The sequence below is a fragment of the Bufo gargarizans genome, chromosome 3, assembly GCF_014858855.1.
Source record: "Bufo gargarizans isolate SCDJY-AF-19 chromosome 3, ASM1485885v1, whole genome shotgun sequence".
NCBI lineage: Eukaryota > Metazoa > Chordata > Amphibia > Anura > Bufonidae > Bufo > Bufo gargarizans.
Genome location: NC_058082.1, coordinates 286,561,607 through 286,578,310, shown reverse-complemented (window position 1 = coordinate 286,578,310; position 16,704 = coordinate 286,561,607). Strand labels below are relative to the sequence as shown.

Here is a 16,704-nt window from a genome sequence, read left to right as displayed (position 1 = left end):
GTTTCCTTCATTTGGCGTAAAATAGGAGAAGCCTTCAACCCAAAGAACACCATCTCCACTGTCAAACATGGTAGTGGGAACCTAATGCTTTGGGGGTGTTTTTCAGCCAATCGGACCAGGGAACCTAATCACAGTAAACGGCACCATGAAAAAAGAGCAATACATGAGGATTCTCAATGACAACATCAGGCAGTCTGCAGAGCAACTTGGCCTTGGGCACCAGTGGACATTTCAGCATGACAATGACCCAAAACACACATCAAAAGTGGTGAAGAAATGGTTAGCAGACAACAACATTAACGTTTTGGAGTGGCCCAACCAGAGTCCAGACTTGACTCCAATTGAGAATCTGTGGCAGGATGCTGAAAATCAGGGTGATGGCAAGGAAGACCCTCCAACCTGAATGATTTGGAGCTCATTGCTAAAGATGAATGGGCAAAAATACCTGTGGAGACATGCAAAAAGCTGGTCTGCAATTATAGGAAGCATTTGATTGCTGTAATAGCCAATAAAGGATTTTTTTTATTGATTATTGAGAAGAGTATGAATAATTTTGGACTGGACCCTTTTTGCTCAAATGTAAATAAAAGCTGAGGAATGTTTTTTTTCCACAATAATGCCTGTTGTACATCGTCTTATTATGTTTTGGGAGACACCTATGTAATTTCCCATCCAAAAATTATTTGCTGGTTGACTAAAAGTAACTTTAATTTAAAATTTGCCAGGGGTATGAATAATTATGGGCAGCACTGTAGACTACTCAACTTCTGAGAAAAGCTTGCTTATAGGCCTGAAGAAGCAGTAGCCTAGTCCAGGAGCCAGTTTTATGTTTTAGTAGCCAGGCAATAAGAATTTCCACAGACATGAATAGAACAAGCCAAGGACTAGAACCTCAGCACCTAGTTTCTAGACTTATTGACCCCATTGCATCTGGGTATTATTATTATAGCTGCCTCACATCTAGTGACGTTAGAGGCAGAGCTTATCAAGAGCTCCTTTGCATCCCTTTCTTCCCAGAATTCCAGAGGTGCAAGTATGGCCTATAAGCCTCCTCATGCTGATTAAGGCATTCTCTCCCCAAGAAGAGATAGTACCCCCCAAATATTATAGATGCGGTAAAGCCACAGTGGCGTTTTCAATTCTCATAGATGACCATACTATAGAAGTACCTGTTGCAAATACAAATCCATGTTATAACGCCATCGAACATGTATGGAGGTGGATCTGTCCTATAATAGATACTAACAGCTCCCAATGGATCACTTATTTACTGTAGGGTGCATAAGGGTTTTATCATGTGTCCATAGCTTTCATGAGAAGAATATTGTTTCTTCCAACTTTATTTCTCTCGTTTGAGCCGAGTAATATTTGAACAGAACTGTAATATATTATGAGGGGAATATTTGAAGTCCGTTTTGCTTGAGTCTGCGTTGTTCTACTTTATGCCACATTTATGAAATGTCATAGGATGTTTGACAAATTTGGCTTGTCCTTAAACCTAACAGTTCTGTCTAGAGACGCTATTCCATTTTTCCTACTCCACCCTCCTCCTGGAGTGAGACTGCGACTTTAAAAAATTAAATAAAAAGTCGCGGTGATAAGTCTGGAGTGAAACCACACCCACTTTTCCACCTATATTACAAAACTGGAGTGAGTGGTATAAAAATGCCAAAAGTTCGCTAAATTTTGCACAGGTGAGTGTAAAAAGTCGAAAATTTTTGCACAAGCGCTGTACGTTTTGCGCAAGCAAGTGCAAAAAATGTCTCAAAAAAACTATTTTGTGACTTTTTGAAGCCAGAATTATCAGGGTGAAGGTATGATAAATCAGGGCCTATGTGTATACTGTAAAAAAAATATTCATTACCTGTTGAAAAGTGTTTATTATGCTGTTCTGAAACGTATTTTTTTTTTCATCCACAGGAGCTACACCCTGATGAAATCGATACAGACTCTGCCTACATCCTGTTCTATGAGCAGCAAGGGGTGGACTATGCACAATTTCTGCCAAAGATTGACGGGAAGAAAATGGCAGACACTAGCAGTATGGATGAAGACTTTGAATCTGATTATAAAAAGTATTGTGTGCTGCAGTAACATGGCCGTGCTTCCAGTATGTTCAGCTGATTCGCTGGGGAGACAGAAGAGTATTGAAGAAGAATGTTATGGAGATATTATTCTGTCTAAATTTTTGGTGTTGAGGTCACCAATGCATGTAGGGCCATTCAACAACATAGACAGTAGATAAAATGACATTGATTCTTTTAAATGTCCTTCTATTTTTTTCTGTACGTTTTAATTTATTTTTGTCCTTTTCAGCAATGTGCCTAGGGCAAGTGAAGTTAGCCATCATTTTCTTTTCTGATTTTTTTTATTTTTATTTTTTAGTGCAATTTCGCAGTGACTTAAATGTTATAAGGAGCATATGGTATTGACTTTCATCTGATATTTATTAATTAACGATTCTCGAGGACGAAGATATTTCAGTCGATTCAGTCCCTGTGATAGTTCTCAAGGACCGAAGTTGTGTTGGCTATGGCCACAGGTCCATGCGATACATGGTGTGCATTGAAGTCTATGTACACAGTGTGATGTGTCATTGCATACAGACTACTTAATGCGCTGCTTCTTGCAGTAGTCCTTGATGAAAGGATCTTAGAAAGCATACAAGTACAATGTCCTGTAAGGGGTTTTCATTGTTACCATTAATGAAAGGTTTTTCTAACCAGCCATAATGGTGCACACATCTTTGCAATGTTAAACATTTCCAAATACTATGGGGGTCATTTATTAAAACCGGCTTTTAAGACGTCGGTCTTAATAAGCCCTTTAGCTGATAGTGGTTCGGCTGAAGTTATTCAGAGGCGCCGGCCTCTACATAACTTTGGCGTATCGACTGCCAGTCTAAATGTAAGACACTTTCCTTGCTGGTGTAGATTTAGACCATTTTCTACGCCTAAAACAGGTGTAGAAAATGATGAATGAGACGGGCCTGCCAACCCTTCCCTGCCCACTTGTTTAGACCTGGCATGCACAGGGAAAAATGTCTTATTGCGGAGGAAATAACCTGTATTATAATAACAATGTGCGCCAGAAATACCTAATATTTGCGTATTTCTGATAGTAAATGACCACCTACATTTATATGCAATGACATAAGAATTTAAAAAACTGGAATAGAGGTTATTAAGACGATCTCTTAATGGGCGTTGTCATCTACATTGCAGCTCATCTATTAAACAATGTGTGGCAATAGGTGGCTAAAAACGATGACATTCAAAATGGGAGTCCCATTATTATCAATACAATCACCATGATAATGAGTGCTTTGATAGTTTTTTTTATTTTTTATTCCAATATTGAGACATAGAGATATGGCCATATATTTGCGCCAAAGGACCGTATACATTTGCAGCAAGCGTAAGTCAGTCATGCAGGTTCCCTTAAGACAAATGTGAGAAACAGTTAGGGTCTATTCACACATCCGTATGTGCAGGCAAGAGTAGGACATGTTCTATTTTTTTGCGGAACAGAAGTGCAGATCCGCAAATGCGGATGTGGACAGCACTTTCAGGCCCCATTGAAAAAGAATGGGTTCGCACCTGTTCCTCAGAATTGCGGAACAGATGGAGACCCATTTTTCGGATGTGTGAATGGACCCTTAAGGACTCATGTACACGACCATGTCCGTGTTGTGGTCTGCAAACCAAGGTCCTGCAAAATATGGACGCCTTCAATGTGCAATCTGCATTTTTTTTCACTCCCATTTATAGAAATGACCATTCTTATCCACAATATGGACAAGAGTAGGACATGTTCTATAATTTGCGAAACGTGCAGACAGCACATGGATAATGTTTTTTTTTTTTTTTTTTTTTTTTCCTTTGTGGACCCATAGAAATGAACGGGTCTGTGTGCAATCCGCAAAAAATGCAGATCGGATACAGATACAAAATAAGGTTGTGTGCATGAAGTCTTTTTTAATGACAGAAACCACTATTTTTTGCAACATCAGCAAGTACATTGTCACATAAACAACACTATTCAGACACGTCCCCTGTGGCTTTTGTATTACGTTTCTAGTTTTATTACACATACAAATTCAAATGAGTAAATTCCAGTGTTTTATTGCTAATGCTGTGTAAACATCAGAAGTCAGATTTTAGCATTATTAAATATAATCTTATTTTATGATAATGGAGAAGCACTGGGGGCGATATAGGAAAAGTTGCACATAATAAAGACAGAAGGATGATTAGGACTGCTTTGCTTTCCCCTTTATAGTACTTGTCTTTTCTATTGTATATTACTTTACAATTAAAGCAGGAAAAGGGAACATCTGACACATTTTAACCACTTCAGGCTGAAATCACACTTTCAGTTTTTGTAGTACTTTTTAAAGTAGTGTATTTTTAAATTCAAATTCGGCAGTGGATTCCAGACAAGTAGAAGGACTCGGTCCTTCTGGATACACATCTTGTATTGCTTCAAAAACTCCATTGAAACTGCCTATGTATTTTCAGCCTTAGGGTACATTCACACAACCGATTTTACAGCGGAGTTTTGGCACAGACGGCCTCATTGATATTTCGCCAAAAAAACCACTGGCATCTACTTTCTTTCTGCCTCCCATTCATTTCAATGAGGGCCAGCTCGGAGGATAAAAAACATGTCCCCTTTCGGTCGGCCATGGCTATAAGCCACCACTCCGCGATCCTCAGTGCTGCCTCCCATTGAGATGTACGGGAGGCAGAAAGGACGCAGCAGCCAGTGGGTTTCTGCCAAAATTTTGTCGTGGCTGCCTGCCAAAATTTTGCTGTAAAATCCATTGTGTGTACATCCCTTTATAGTGGAAACAATGTAAAAAGAGTTCTCCCAGAATCTAGGGCACTCAATGTTTTCAGCAAGCTCCATTCATTTAGATACAGTAGATCGTGACAAGGACATGTTACATCTCCAAAAGAGTCCCGAGAACTGAAGTCAACTGATCATTATTTTGGGACATGTCCTAATGACATCATAAAATGAATATTAGGAAAAACCCATTTAAAGGGATATTCCAGGCTACAGATATTGAGATAATGGGGGCCTGGCACCCAGCACCCCACTGATCAGCTGTTTTGGGAAGGTACGGTGCTGTAAACTATACCTTGTAGAAGGCTCTGTGCATTGTGTAGTTTGCGGAGTCGGCGTACTGCAACTCAGCTCCCATAATACCAGCTAAGCTACAGTACCCTGGCATGGCCACTACACAGTGTACGAAGCTGTCTTCTACACTGTATAAGTTCCCTCACTGCAGCGGCCTGAAACACCTGATCCGTGGAGTGCCAGGTGTTGGACTCCCACCAATATTAAGTTGATGACCTATCCTGAGGATAGGTCTTCATGATATACTGTAAATCCTGGAATACCCCTTTAACATTTATTTTGTAATATAACTAAACCAATAGGAATTAAGATTTTTTCGGAATGCCCAGATTAATTTTTTGTGACATGAATTTGCTTTTACTTTGTAAGATATTCCCATGATTACTGAAGTGTATCCTCCTAGTAAGTGGTAAGAGGCTATACAGTCATCCAAGTAAATCTGAAAAGCGACAACTTTTCTGCTGCAGCAGAAATTACAGGGAATGGAGCTTTTGTAACCCTAAGCTAAGGCGAAATCTTGCTGCAAAGAATTATGGTCTTGTATTACAAGACCATGACCAGGAAATATTCTGGTTGATATGTCATTTGTCATACAGATTTTAGATGTAAATGTGGAATTAGGTTTCACTTCCCACTTCTTAATTAATTATAATGAAATGGTTAGATCCCACGCGAAGCTTGTTTAAAGGCCACTAACAGGTATAATGGTCTGAACTGGTCATTTTCAGTGTTTCTCAGGAATGTCCCTCTAGTATCAGTGAATGACGTACATACACTGCAGAACGTGACACGTATTCCTCTATTACTCATTAGCCCTGAATGGTTGCATTGTACAGCCCTGAATAGACGCATTGTACGTCTACTTACTAGAGTTTGATATCTTATAGAGATTCAGCATCTATTGAGTTTTCTCTTTGTCTCTAAGCGTGCAGTGACATTTTATATTCAGTTTAATTGCCGCCTATGAGCTCCTTTACTTTTCACTCTGCTTTCATTCATACTAGATGGTGTTATTATCGAGACATCACTGTCATCAGAGTTCACCACACATACTCATCTTGGACTATTCATTTCTAAGCACACAAGTAAGCACAATGTTTGGACAATGTGGACAGCACTTGACGTTCTTTGTCCAGACAATTACTTTATGTAAATATGCCAACCATAGTGCCATGCATTTCCTTTTATTAAAGATGGTTGACCAATGATTAAAGAATTCTACTGAAGCTGAGCTATTTATTGGGCATTGTGCGGCATTACCAACCTACACATGCTCTATGTTTTTAAGAACATTTGTTTGGCAGGTTCTGTTACCTACATTGTTGCCATTTTTCAATTAATTTGTTACATAATCTAGGCTGTAAAGTACTTAACATTAGAAAGTTTAAAAGGCTATGTACACCTTCGGGGCAATTATTTATGATTGCATTTTACTCAATTTTCAATTAGCCTTTATTAAAAATATGCAGCAGCTTTGTCATGAAAGGTTGACTTCTACCTAGCTGTAATAGCTCAAAAACAGTTATTTAAGGCACAGAATAAGAATTGAGCGCTAATGAATGTTGCAGAGAGCAGAGATAAGGAGCCATCAGCTGAGCTTCCTGGACAGAACACAATAAAAATACAGAGTATGCTATCTAGAGAATCTCATGGCTGTACAGCGAAAGGGGCTCAACCAATTGAAAAAGTGATTTTTAGCTCAAAATTAGTACAATGCAATAATTTAAAAAAATTGCCCCGAAGATTTCCATAGCCTTTAAGCCATCCTGTAGACAATTTTTATTGCCTTTTTGGGTATAGAAATGAACTTGTTTTTATACTGCTATTCTTTAGCTTTACTAAAAGAATCTTAAGGAAAATTAATACTTTATCCTAACTTGAAATGTGGTCCCCAAACTTAAATTATCAAGACTTATATACATTAAAGTATAGGTATATAGTGTGTCTTAAGGACCTTTTTACAGGAGTGATCGGTTAAACGAGCATTCATAATAGTACTCATTTGTCAGCTGAGTGGATCTTTTATGCAGGCATAAAATGCTTGCTTGTCAGCAGCACATCCCCTCATGTAAATAGGGAATGTGATACTGATGTAATGTAAAGTGTAAGGGGATAAACAATTGTATTAATGCTCATTCATCCCCTATACAGTTTCCAATTCCTTGTTAGGGCCCTTTAAACAAAGGTTAATCAATTTGTTGTTCACAACTCATTATGACCCCACATCGGGCAATGTAAAAGGACCTTTAGACCAGTCTGTATAGATAAGCAGAAGTAGACTGTACATCCATTCCTCAAGAACTAAATGTAGGGCCCAAGTAAGTATAAGTTAAGAAGCATTTCAAATATAGTTGATATAGTTTTCTAGTTTTGTTATGATTGGTATCATATCTCTAGCACCTGCACCAACCATGGTGAGATGCTGGGTCTGGTTAAATTTGAAGGGTCCATAATTCATAAAGTCACTTTAAATTGTACAAGGCCAAACCTTAAAAATTAAAATTAAAGGGAATCTGTCACCAGGAAAGATAACTTTACATAATCACATTCCTTGTGGATGCAGTGCGGCAACTTGATCTGCCCAGATTAAAGTGTTCACTGGATGTTATATTCCCTCCATCCACATGGCTGCACCCACAACTTTTGCATCTGAAGGAGCCTTGACCATTCAGACTGAGAAGCACAGTTAATAACCTACAGAACACTTAAAACCATTGCACTCCAAACTGGTCTGTTCCAATAAAAGAGAGATGCACTTATTTAAAGGGGTTTGTCCTGATGAAAGATTTCCTTTAAACCCTAGAGATCTCTAAAATAGAAATTTAAAATGTATATTTCTAATCCATGATAGAACTAATGTCTTCATACATCATACACACTAGATTGATCCTATTGCAACCCAGTACATATTAGACTTTAATAACCAAGCACAGACAACAGCCTTTCTTCAGAATAAATATAGAACCTATTTTGTAACCCCAGGCCACAAAAATATTGCAGCAGTGATCGCATTCATGGCTCTTTGGCCAACTCCTAGATGTTATCCAAAGTTGTCAGCTTATTGTACCTGGCAGGGTGGATATCCCCTTTACCTTCAGTCAACATGTTGTATCAGTGCATTAAATCCATATGTCTTCTGAATTTTGAACAATAGGTATGTCAAAATGTGCACTAAGGAGGCAGCACCTGTTCCACTAACTTATTGGTAGGAATATTACAGGTTAACAGCATTGGTCAAGTGTCATGGTTCACCATTTCGATCATAACAACATGATTTCTAATGGGATATGCCTGTATAACAAAATACAACGTATGCTTCTCTATTTTCTTACCTAGTTATACAATGTGAACATAACAGTGCATCAATTTGTTATGAACAAACTACATACTGGTGATTGTTAGGTAATCGTTATTTATGTTGGTAGCACGTTTATATTTTTTAATCTTATTTGTTATTATACTTGGTTGTAATTATTTTTTTTAAATTATAAAATTCTATAAACTCATAAATTAGCAGGACATTTATTAAATTAACCGTTACCTACGTTCAATTTGTAAATTCTTGTATAAAAATATTGACAATGCACTGACTTTAGAAAGATTTTTATGTACATATGCACCTTGTAAATAAGATTAGTGTTGATGTTATTGAAATATGACATGTATAAAAGTATTGGTAATTGTACATGGAGTGACCCTGTTTATCTGTAACTATTATTCCAACAAATTAAAAGCTGTGGATGCAGATATTATTTTATGGAGACTGAAGTTTTTGTGATCTGTCTGTTATTAACAAAGATAGGGATGGACAACAGACTGTAGACTATAGAACGCATTTGGAGGCTCCGAGGACTGAAGAGGCAGGAGCTCTGATCTGGCAGGGGCAGGAGCTGCTCGATCAGCGGCTGGGCCACAGCAGTTACTGACAGTGCTGATCGCGTATGCCGTGTTCTAGACCGACCACGGCATATACAGGGTTTGTGGAGGGTACGGGCTCACTCACCATCCCCATCAAATCCCTGTGCGACGGGGACCTAATAACTCCTATGGCAGCTCGATGCCTTACACAGGCATTGGAGCCCCCCAGTTACAGAAGCCTAAGAGAGCCCCAGGCTGTCAGTGACAGGTAATGCATTACAATACACAATGTATTGTAATGCATTGCAGAGGGGATCAGATCCCTAAAGTTAGTCCCTAAAGTCCCATACTTCGACAAAAAAAAGTTTAAAAAAAAAGAAGTGTTTTACATTAAAAAAAGTTTTAATAAAAAAAAAAAATGCCCCTTTCCCATAATCAAGTTCTAGACATATTAGGTAGTGCCGCATCTTTATAAAAGTATCACATGATTTTTTGTCAACTTTCCTCACAAAAAGTATATCAAGCGATTTAAAAAGTCGTATCTACCCCAAAATGATACAAATAAAAATGTCACTTCATCCCACAAAAAACAAGCCCCTACATAAGACATTCACTAGAAAAATGAAAAAAAAAACATGGCTTTCAGAAAATGGCAACACAAAAACAAGATTTCTTTTCTTTTCAAAAATTCTTTTATGTAAAACTGAACAAATCTAAAATAAAACAGACATATTAGGTATTGCTGCGTCCGTATCGATCTTCTCTATAAAAATACCACATGATCTGCTCCCCTAGATGAACACTGTAAAAATAAAATAAAAAAACATAATTGTGGGGGCAAAATGCTCACGACAACCCTTGTTAAATTCTCTGTGTGGTGTGGTTTTCAAAATGGGGACACTTTTTGGACTGTCTTTTTTTAATATTTCACCTCAGATCCTCTGCAGTTGTCAGACAGTGCTGTATAAATCATCAGTCTAGGCCTCAAATGTATAGTGCTCTTTCTCTTCTGAGCCCTGCAGCGTGCCCATACAGCACTTTGACCAGATATGAGGTGTTGACATATTTGGGAGAAAATGGGTAGCATATTATGGGGTACATTACATCCTGTTACCCCTTGTCAAAATGAAAAAAAAAAAGGTGGGGCTATAGCAATTTTTTTTTTTAAATATATGTAATTTTTTATTTTCATGGCCAAGTGTTAAGAAATTCTATGAAATGCCTGTTTGATCAAGGTGCACACTGCATCCCTTGAAAAATTCCATGGGGGTTGTATGTAGTTTCCAAATTGGGGTCATTTCTAGGGGGTTTCCCCTGCAGGGGTATCTCAGGATGTCTTCAAATGCAACATCCCACCTGAAAGTGATTCCAGTGAAATCTTCCCTCCAACAGCCATATGGTGCGCCTTCTCTTCTGATCCCCGCTGTGCACCCATACATATATATGTGTGTATCTGTATTCCCCAAAAAACGGATAAATTGTGGAGTGCATTTTCTCCTGAAAAATCTGGGCCTAAAGCGACATTTTCTTGTAAAATATGTAATTTTTCATTTTCACAGCCTAGTGCTTCCAAATTCTATGAAACGTCTGCTTGGCCAAGATCCTCACTGTACCCCTTGAAAAGTTCCATGGGGGTGTAAGCACACACACACACACACACACACACTGCATAGATGACACACTATTCACACACACCGTATGATACCTTATTCACCCATAGTTTAGTCCTCCTCCTGTGCAGCGCTTGGCTGAAGAACTTTGATCATGTGACTGTGACATCACAGAAGGTTCTCCAGCTTATGCTTGCTGTAGATGCTGACCTATTCCTCTACATTAGGGATGCACAAACTGCGGCCCTCCAGCTATTGTAAAGCTACAACTCCCACCATGCTCTGCACCAGGTTGATAGCTGTAGGTTGTCCGGGCATGCTGGGAATTGTAGTTTTGCAACACCTGGAGGGCCACAGGTTGGGCATCCTTGCCCTAGATAGAATATAAGACTATTAGCCCCGCCCCCTCTCCAGTCATCTGCTTGCCGCTAGATAGCTGGGGTGGTGCTGGATACTGAGAAGAGGTGTCCAAGAGAAGATTATAAGCAGCGTACAGCAATACAGAAAGCAGGCTGTCAGGAATAAGAATCCTATAGCTGTTCATCTCTTACCTGACAGCCTGCTGTCTGCAACATGTTCTGTAGCGCCCCCTTTACAGCTGGCACCCAGGGCGGGACCGTCTTAACCACCTCCCGACCGCTGTACGCACGGATGCGTCCGGGAGGTGGTTGATTTATTCGCATCGCGGGCCGGCATTTCACTGCAGAGTATTTCGTCAGCAGCCTGCCGGCCACGATCATTGGCTGGCAGGTTGCTGATTTTCAAAAAAACCAAGCAGCAGCCATTTAACCCCACATATTAGTAAATATGATGGGGTTATATGGCTGCTGTGCTCCTCTGCTCCTTCTTTTGGTCGGTTGGTTCCAGCAGAGGAGCACACATAACTGTGAGTACCCACTACACCACATACTAGCCCCAGATCACCCCAATTAACCCTTTGATCGCCCCTGTCAATCACTAGTGAAAGGAAAAAAGTGATCAGTGTAAACTGTCACTTTTTTTTTTCACTGGTATTGACCGTTAGGTTTCAGTATAGTTTAGGCCCCTTGGTTAGGTAGTTTAGGGATCGGTTAGCGCCCAGCCCACCGCACCGCAGTCCGTTATTCGCTGATTAGCGTATCGCTAATCAGCATTTGTACTTTTATAGTATCTGGAAGTGATCAAAACTGATCACGGTCAGATCTATAATAGTACTAGTGTCACTTTAGTTCTCCCTCCACCTAAAACGCAGTGTTTGCCCGATCAGGCCTGATCGGTCGCCCACACGTGCGTTCGCCCACGCCCGCCCCACCGCAGTGACAAAAAAATTTTTTTGATCGCTGCACATTCACTTTACACGCACTGCGGCGATAAAAAAATCAGTTTTGATATTTTTTATCAACCGCAGCGGCCTCCGGTACTTCGCTAGCCTCCCATTTGTAAGACAGGCTTGCTTTTTTTTCTTGGGTAGTCTCAGGGAATACCCCGAAATTTAGTTGCCCACATGTCTAACAGGGGGTATTCTTCTGAAGAGGCCTACAGGCTTCTGACCCAGTCGGATGAGGAGTGGGAACCCTCATCTGATGAATCCAGCGGGTCAGAATACGAACCTGTAGAAAGCAGTGGCTCTCTGACCCAAAGTTCGGACGAGGAGGTTGAGGTCCCTGATAGCAGCAGGCGTACCCGGCCCCGTGTCGCTAGACCGCAGGTTGCGCAGGATCCGCTTCAAGAGCAGCAGAGTGGGGCTGGTGCTGTCGGATTACGTGGTGAGGCATACACCAGCAGCCCAGCCCTTCCTGGACCTAGTACCAGCACTGCCGTAGAACATGGTGAAGTAGCGAGCACCAGAAGGGCAGTTGAAGGTGGCACGTGCAGTAGTGACCCCGTCGCAGCCACCGCAAAGACGTGCCCGTAGAGCCCCTAGAATCCCAGAGGTGCTGGCAAACCCTGATTGGCAGTCCCCAACTTCAGCCGCACCTGTAGTTCCCCCTTTCACCGCCCAGTCTGGAGTTCGGGTTGAGACAGCTCAGATCGGTTCGGCCCTGGGATTTTTTGAGCTGTTCTTGACTGCGGAGCTTTTAGACTTAGTTGTGGCAGAGACAAACCGGTATGCCACACAATTTATAACCGCTAACCCGGGAAGCTTTTATGCCCAGCCTTTCCGGTGGAAACCAGTCCAAGTTTCCGAAATTAAAACTTTTCTGGGCCTCCTCCTCAACATGGGCCTGACAAAAAAGCATGAATTGCGGTCATATTGGTCCACGAACCCGATTAATCACATGCCCATGTTCTCTGCTGCTATGTCCAGGACACGATTTGAGACCATCCTGCGTTTCCTGCACTTTAGTGATAACAGCACCTCCCGTCCCAGAGGCCACCCTGCTTTTGACCGGCTCCACAAAATTCGGCCCCTCATAGACCATTTCAACCTGAAATTTGCAGATATTTATACCCCTGAGCAAAACATCTGCGTAGACGAGTCCCTTATACATTTTACCGGGCGCCTTGGCTTCAAACAATACATCCCAAGCAAGCGCGCCCAGTATGGGGTCAAATTGTATAAGCTCTGTGCAAGGGCCACAGGCTATACACACAAATTTCGTGTCTATGAGGGAAAAGATCAGACCCTGGAGACGGTCGGTTGCCCTGACTACCTGGGGAGCAGTGGGAAGATAGTCTGGGACTTGGTGTCACCCTTATTCGGCAAGGGGTACCATCTTTATGTGGACAATTTTTACACAAGTGTGGCCCTCTTTAGGCATTTGTTTCTAGAACGGATTGGCGCCTGTGGTACCGCGCGAACTAGTCGCGCGGGCTTCCCCCAACGGCTCGTTAGCACCCGTCTTGCAAGGGGGCAGAGGGCCGCACTGTGTAACGAAGAACTGCTCGCGGTGAAATGGAGAGACAAGCGTGACGTTTACATGCTCTCCTCCATTCACGCAGACACGACAATACAAATTGAGCGAGCAACCCGTGTCATTGAAAAGCCCCTCTCAGTCCACGACTATAACCTCCACATGGGAGGGGTGGACTTCAATGACCAGATGTTGTCTCCGTATTTAGTTTCCCGCAGAACCAGACGCTGGTATAAGAAGGTGTCTGTATATTTAATTCAATTGGCTCTGTACAATAGTTTTGTTCTCTACAGTAAGGCTGGGAGAACTGGATCCTTCCTCAAATTTCAGGAAGAGATCATCGAGAACCTCCTGTATCCAGGAGGTTCCGTGGCCCCATCCACCAGTGTAGTTAGCCGTCTACACGAGCGACATTTCCCCAATGTCGTTGCTGGTACCTCAACCCACCCGTCACCCCGAAAAAGATGTCGTGTCTGTAGCAGGAGTGGAATAAGGCGTGACACCCGCTATTTCTGTCCTGACTGTCCTGACCACCCTGCCCTATGCTTAGGGGAGTGTTTCCGAAAGTACCACACACAGGTACACCTAGCATAGGGATCATCTCACCAGGATAGGCACACAGGGCTATTAGGGCCCATTCACTCACAGCTGCTGCAAACGTCTCCTTTCACATGGGACAAAGTGCATAACGCACTTCGCCACATCTTTGGGCGATTTGCGCTTTGCACATTGACCCATGGGGAAGGAGAGGTTTGTTCTATAAAGGTAAAAAAAAAAAAAACACCAGTAAGCAAACACGTTAATGTTTAGTTCAAAAAGTTAAAGTTACATGTTCTGTTCCAAAGTTAATAAAATTATTGCGTTGTGGCCTGGTTTTTTTTTTTTTTTTTTTTTTGTCTTTTTACCTTCCAGGTGGACCAACCGATCTACTAGCTGCAGCACCGATGTGCATTCTGACAGAAGCATTGCGCTGCTGTCAGATTACACGCAAGTCGGTGTATGCGGTGCTGCAAGACGGGATTTTCTCCTCTGCAGTGACAGATACGTTTGCCGAGGCATACGAGCTGAGGAGGAGGCGGCGTTCCTATGCTTTGGCAAACACTTTGTGTATATATATATATATATATATATATATATATATATATATAAAAAATCCCGGCAATGATTTATTCATCCACATCGATTGATGCGAATGAAGAAATCTGGTTTGCCAGGGCATACGAGCTAAGTGGGTATGGATGTAGGGCGGAGCTCCTATGTCCTGGCAGACGCCTTTCCCCTCCATTTTTTTTTTTTGGCAGAGATTTTTTCATCCACATTGATCGATAGGAATGAAGAAATCTGTGCCGTTCATTTTTTTCTTTCAGCCCAGAGGCTGAACGGAAAAAAAAATCTCATTACCTGTATGCTCAATATAAGGAGAATAGCAGAAACTCCTAATGCTGGCCATACATGTAATGATTGCGGAGACCCTCAAATGCCAGGGCAGTACAAACACCCCACAACTGACCCCATTTTGGAAAGAAGACACCCCAAGGTATTTGCTGAGGGGCATATTGAGTCCATGAAAGATTGAAATTTTTGTCCTAATTTAGCGGAAAGTGAGACTTTGTGAGAAAAAACAAAAAAAAAATCAATTTCCGCTAACTTTTGCGAAAAAAAATAAATTTCTATGAACTTGCCAGGCCCCTCATTGGATACCTTGGGGTGTCTTCTTTCCAAAGTGGGGTCACATGTGGGGTATTTATACTGCCCTGGCTTTTTAGGGGCCCTAAAGCGTGAGAAGAAGTCTGGGATCCAAATGTCTAAAAATGCCCTCCTAAAAGGAATTTGGGCACCTTTGTGCATCTAGGCTGCAAAAAAGTGTGACACATCTGGTATCGCCGTACTCAGGAGAAGTTGGGGAATGTGTTTTGGGGTGTCATTTTACATATACCCATGCTGGGTGAGATAAATATCTTGGTCAAATGCCAACTTTGTATAAAAAAATGGGAAAAGTTGTCTTTTGCCAAGATATTTCTCTCACCCAGCATGGGTATATGTAAAATGGCACCCCAAAACACATTCCCCAACTTCTCCTGAGTACGGTGATACCAGATGTGTGACACTTTTTTGATGCCAAGGTGGGCAAAGGGGCACATATTCCAAAGTGAACCTTTCGGATTTTGCAGGCCATTTTTTACACATTTTGATTGCAAAGTACTTCTCACACATATGGGCCCCTAAATTGCCAGGGCAGTATAACTACGCCACAAGTGACCCCATTTTGGAAAGAAGACACCCCAAGGTATTCCGTGAGGGGCATGGCGAGTTCCTAGAATTTTTTATTTTTTGTCGCAAGTTAGTGGAATATGAGACTTTGTAAGGAAAAAAGAGGGAAAAAAAAAAATCACCATTTTCCGCTAACTTGTGACAAAAAAAAAAAAATTCTAGGAACTTGCAGTGCCCCTCACGGAATACCTTGGGGTGTCTTCTTTCCAAAATGGGGTCACTTGTGGCGTAGTTATACTGCCCTGGCAATTTAGGGGCCCAAATGTGTGAGAAGTACCTTGCAATCAAAATGTGTAAAAAATGGCCTGCAAAATCCGAAAGGTGCACTTTGGAATATGTGCCCCTTTGCCCACCTTGGCTGCAATAAAGTGTCACACATGTGGTATCGCCGTACTCAGGAGAAGTTGGGCAATGTGTTTTGGGGTGTCATTTTACATATACCCATGCTGGGTGAGAAAAATATCTTGGTCAAATGCCAACTTTGTATAATAAAATGGGAAAAGTTGTCTTTTGCCAAGATATTTCTCTCACCCAGCATGGGTATATGTAAAATGACACCCCAAAACACATTCCCCAACTTCTCCTGAGTACGGCGATACCAGATGTGTGACACTTTTTTGCTGCCAAGGTGGGCAAAGGGGCACATATTCCAAAGTGCACCTTTCGGATTTCACCGGTCATTTTTTACACATTTTGATTGCAAGGTACTTCTCACACATTTGGGCCCCTAAATTGCCAGGGCAGTATAACTACGCCACAAGTGACCCCATTTTGGAAAGAAGACACCCCAAGGTATTCTGTGAGGGGCATGGTGAGTTCCTAGAATTTTTTATTTTTTGTCGCAAGTTAGTGGAATATGAGACTTTGTAAGAAAAAAATAAAAAATAAAAATCATCATCATTTTCCGCTAACTTGTGACAAAAAATAAAAAGTTCGATGAACTCACTATGCCCATCAGCGAATACCTTAGGGTGTCTACTTTCCGA

General features: G+C 41.4%; 1 protein-coding gene across 2 annotated transcripts in view; it reads left to right on the top strand.

Moving 5' to 3' along the window:
- Nucleotides 1-8,897, top strand: part of USP32 (ubiquitin specific peptidase 32) — a 240,770-nt gene extending 231,873 nt beyond the window's left edge. For both annotated transcript variants that reach the window (XM_044286239.1, XM_044286238.1), the window contains exon 34: nt 1,921-8,897. In XM_044286239.1, coding sequence (XP_044142174.1) covers nt 1,921-2,094 — 174 coding nt within the window. In that variant the 3' untranslated portion in view covers nt 2,095-8,897. The remainder of the gene's footprint in view (nt 1-1,920) is intronic.
- The last annotated feature ends 7,807 nt before the right edge of the window (nt 8,898-16,704 follow it).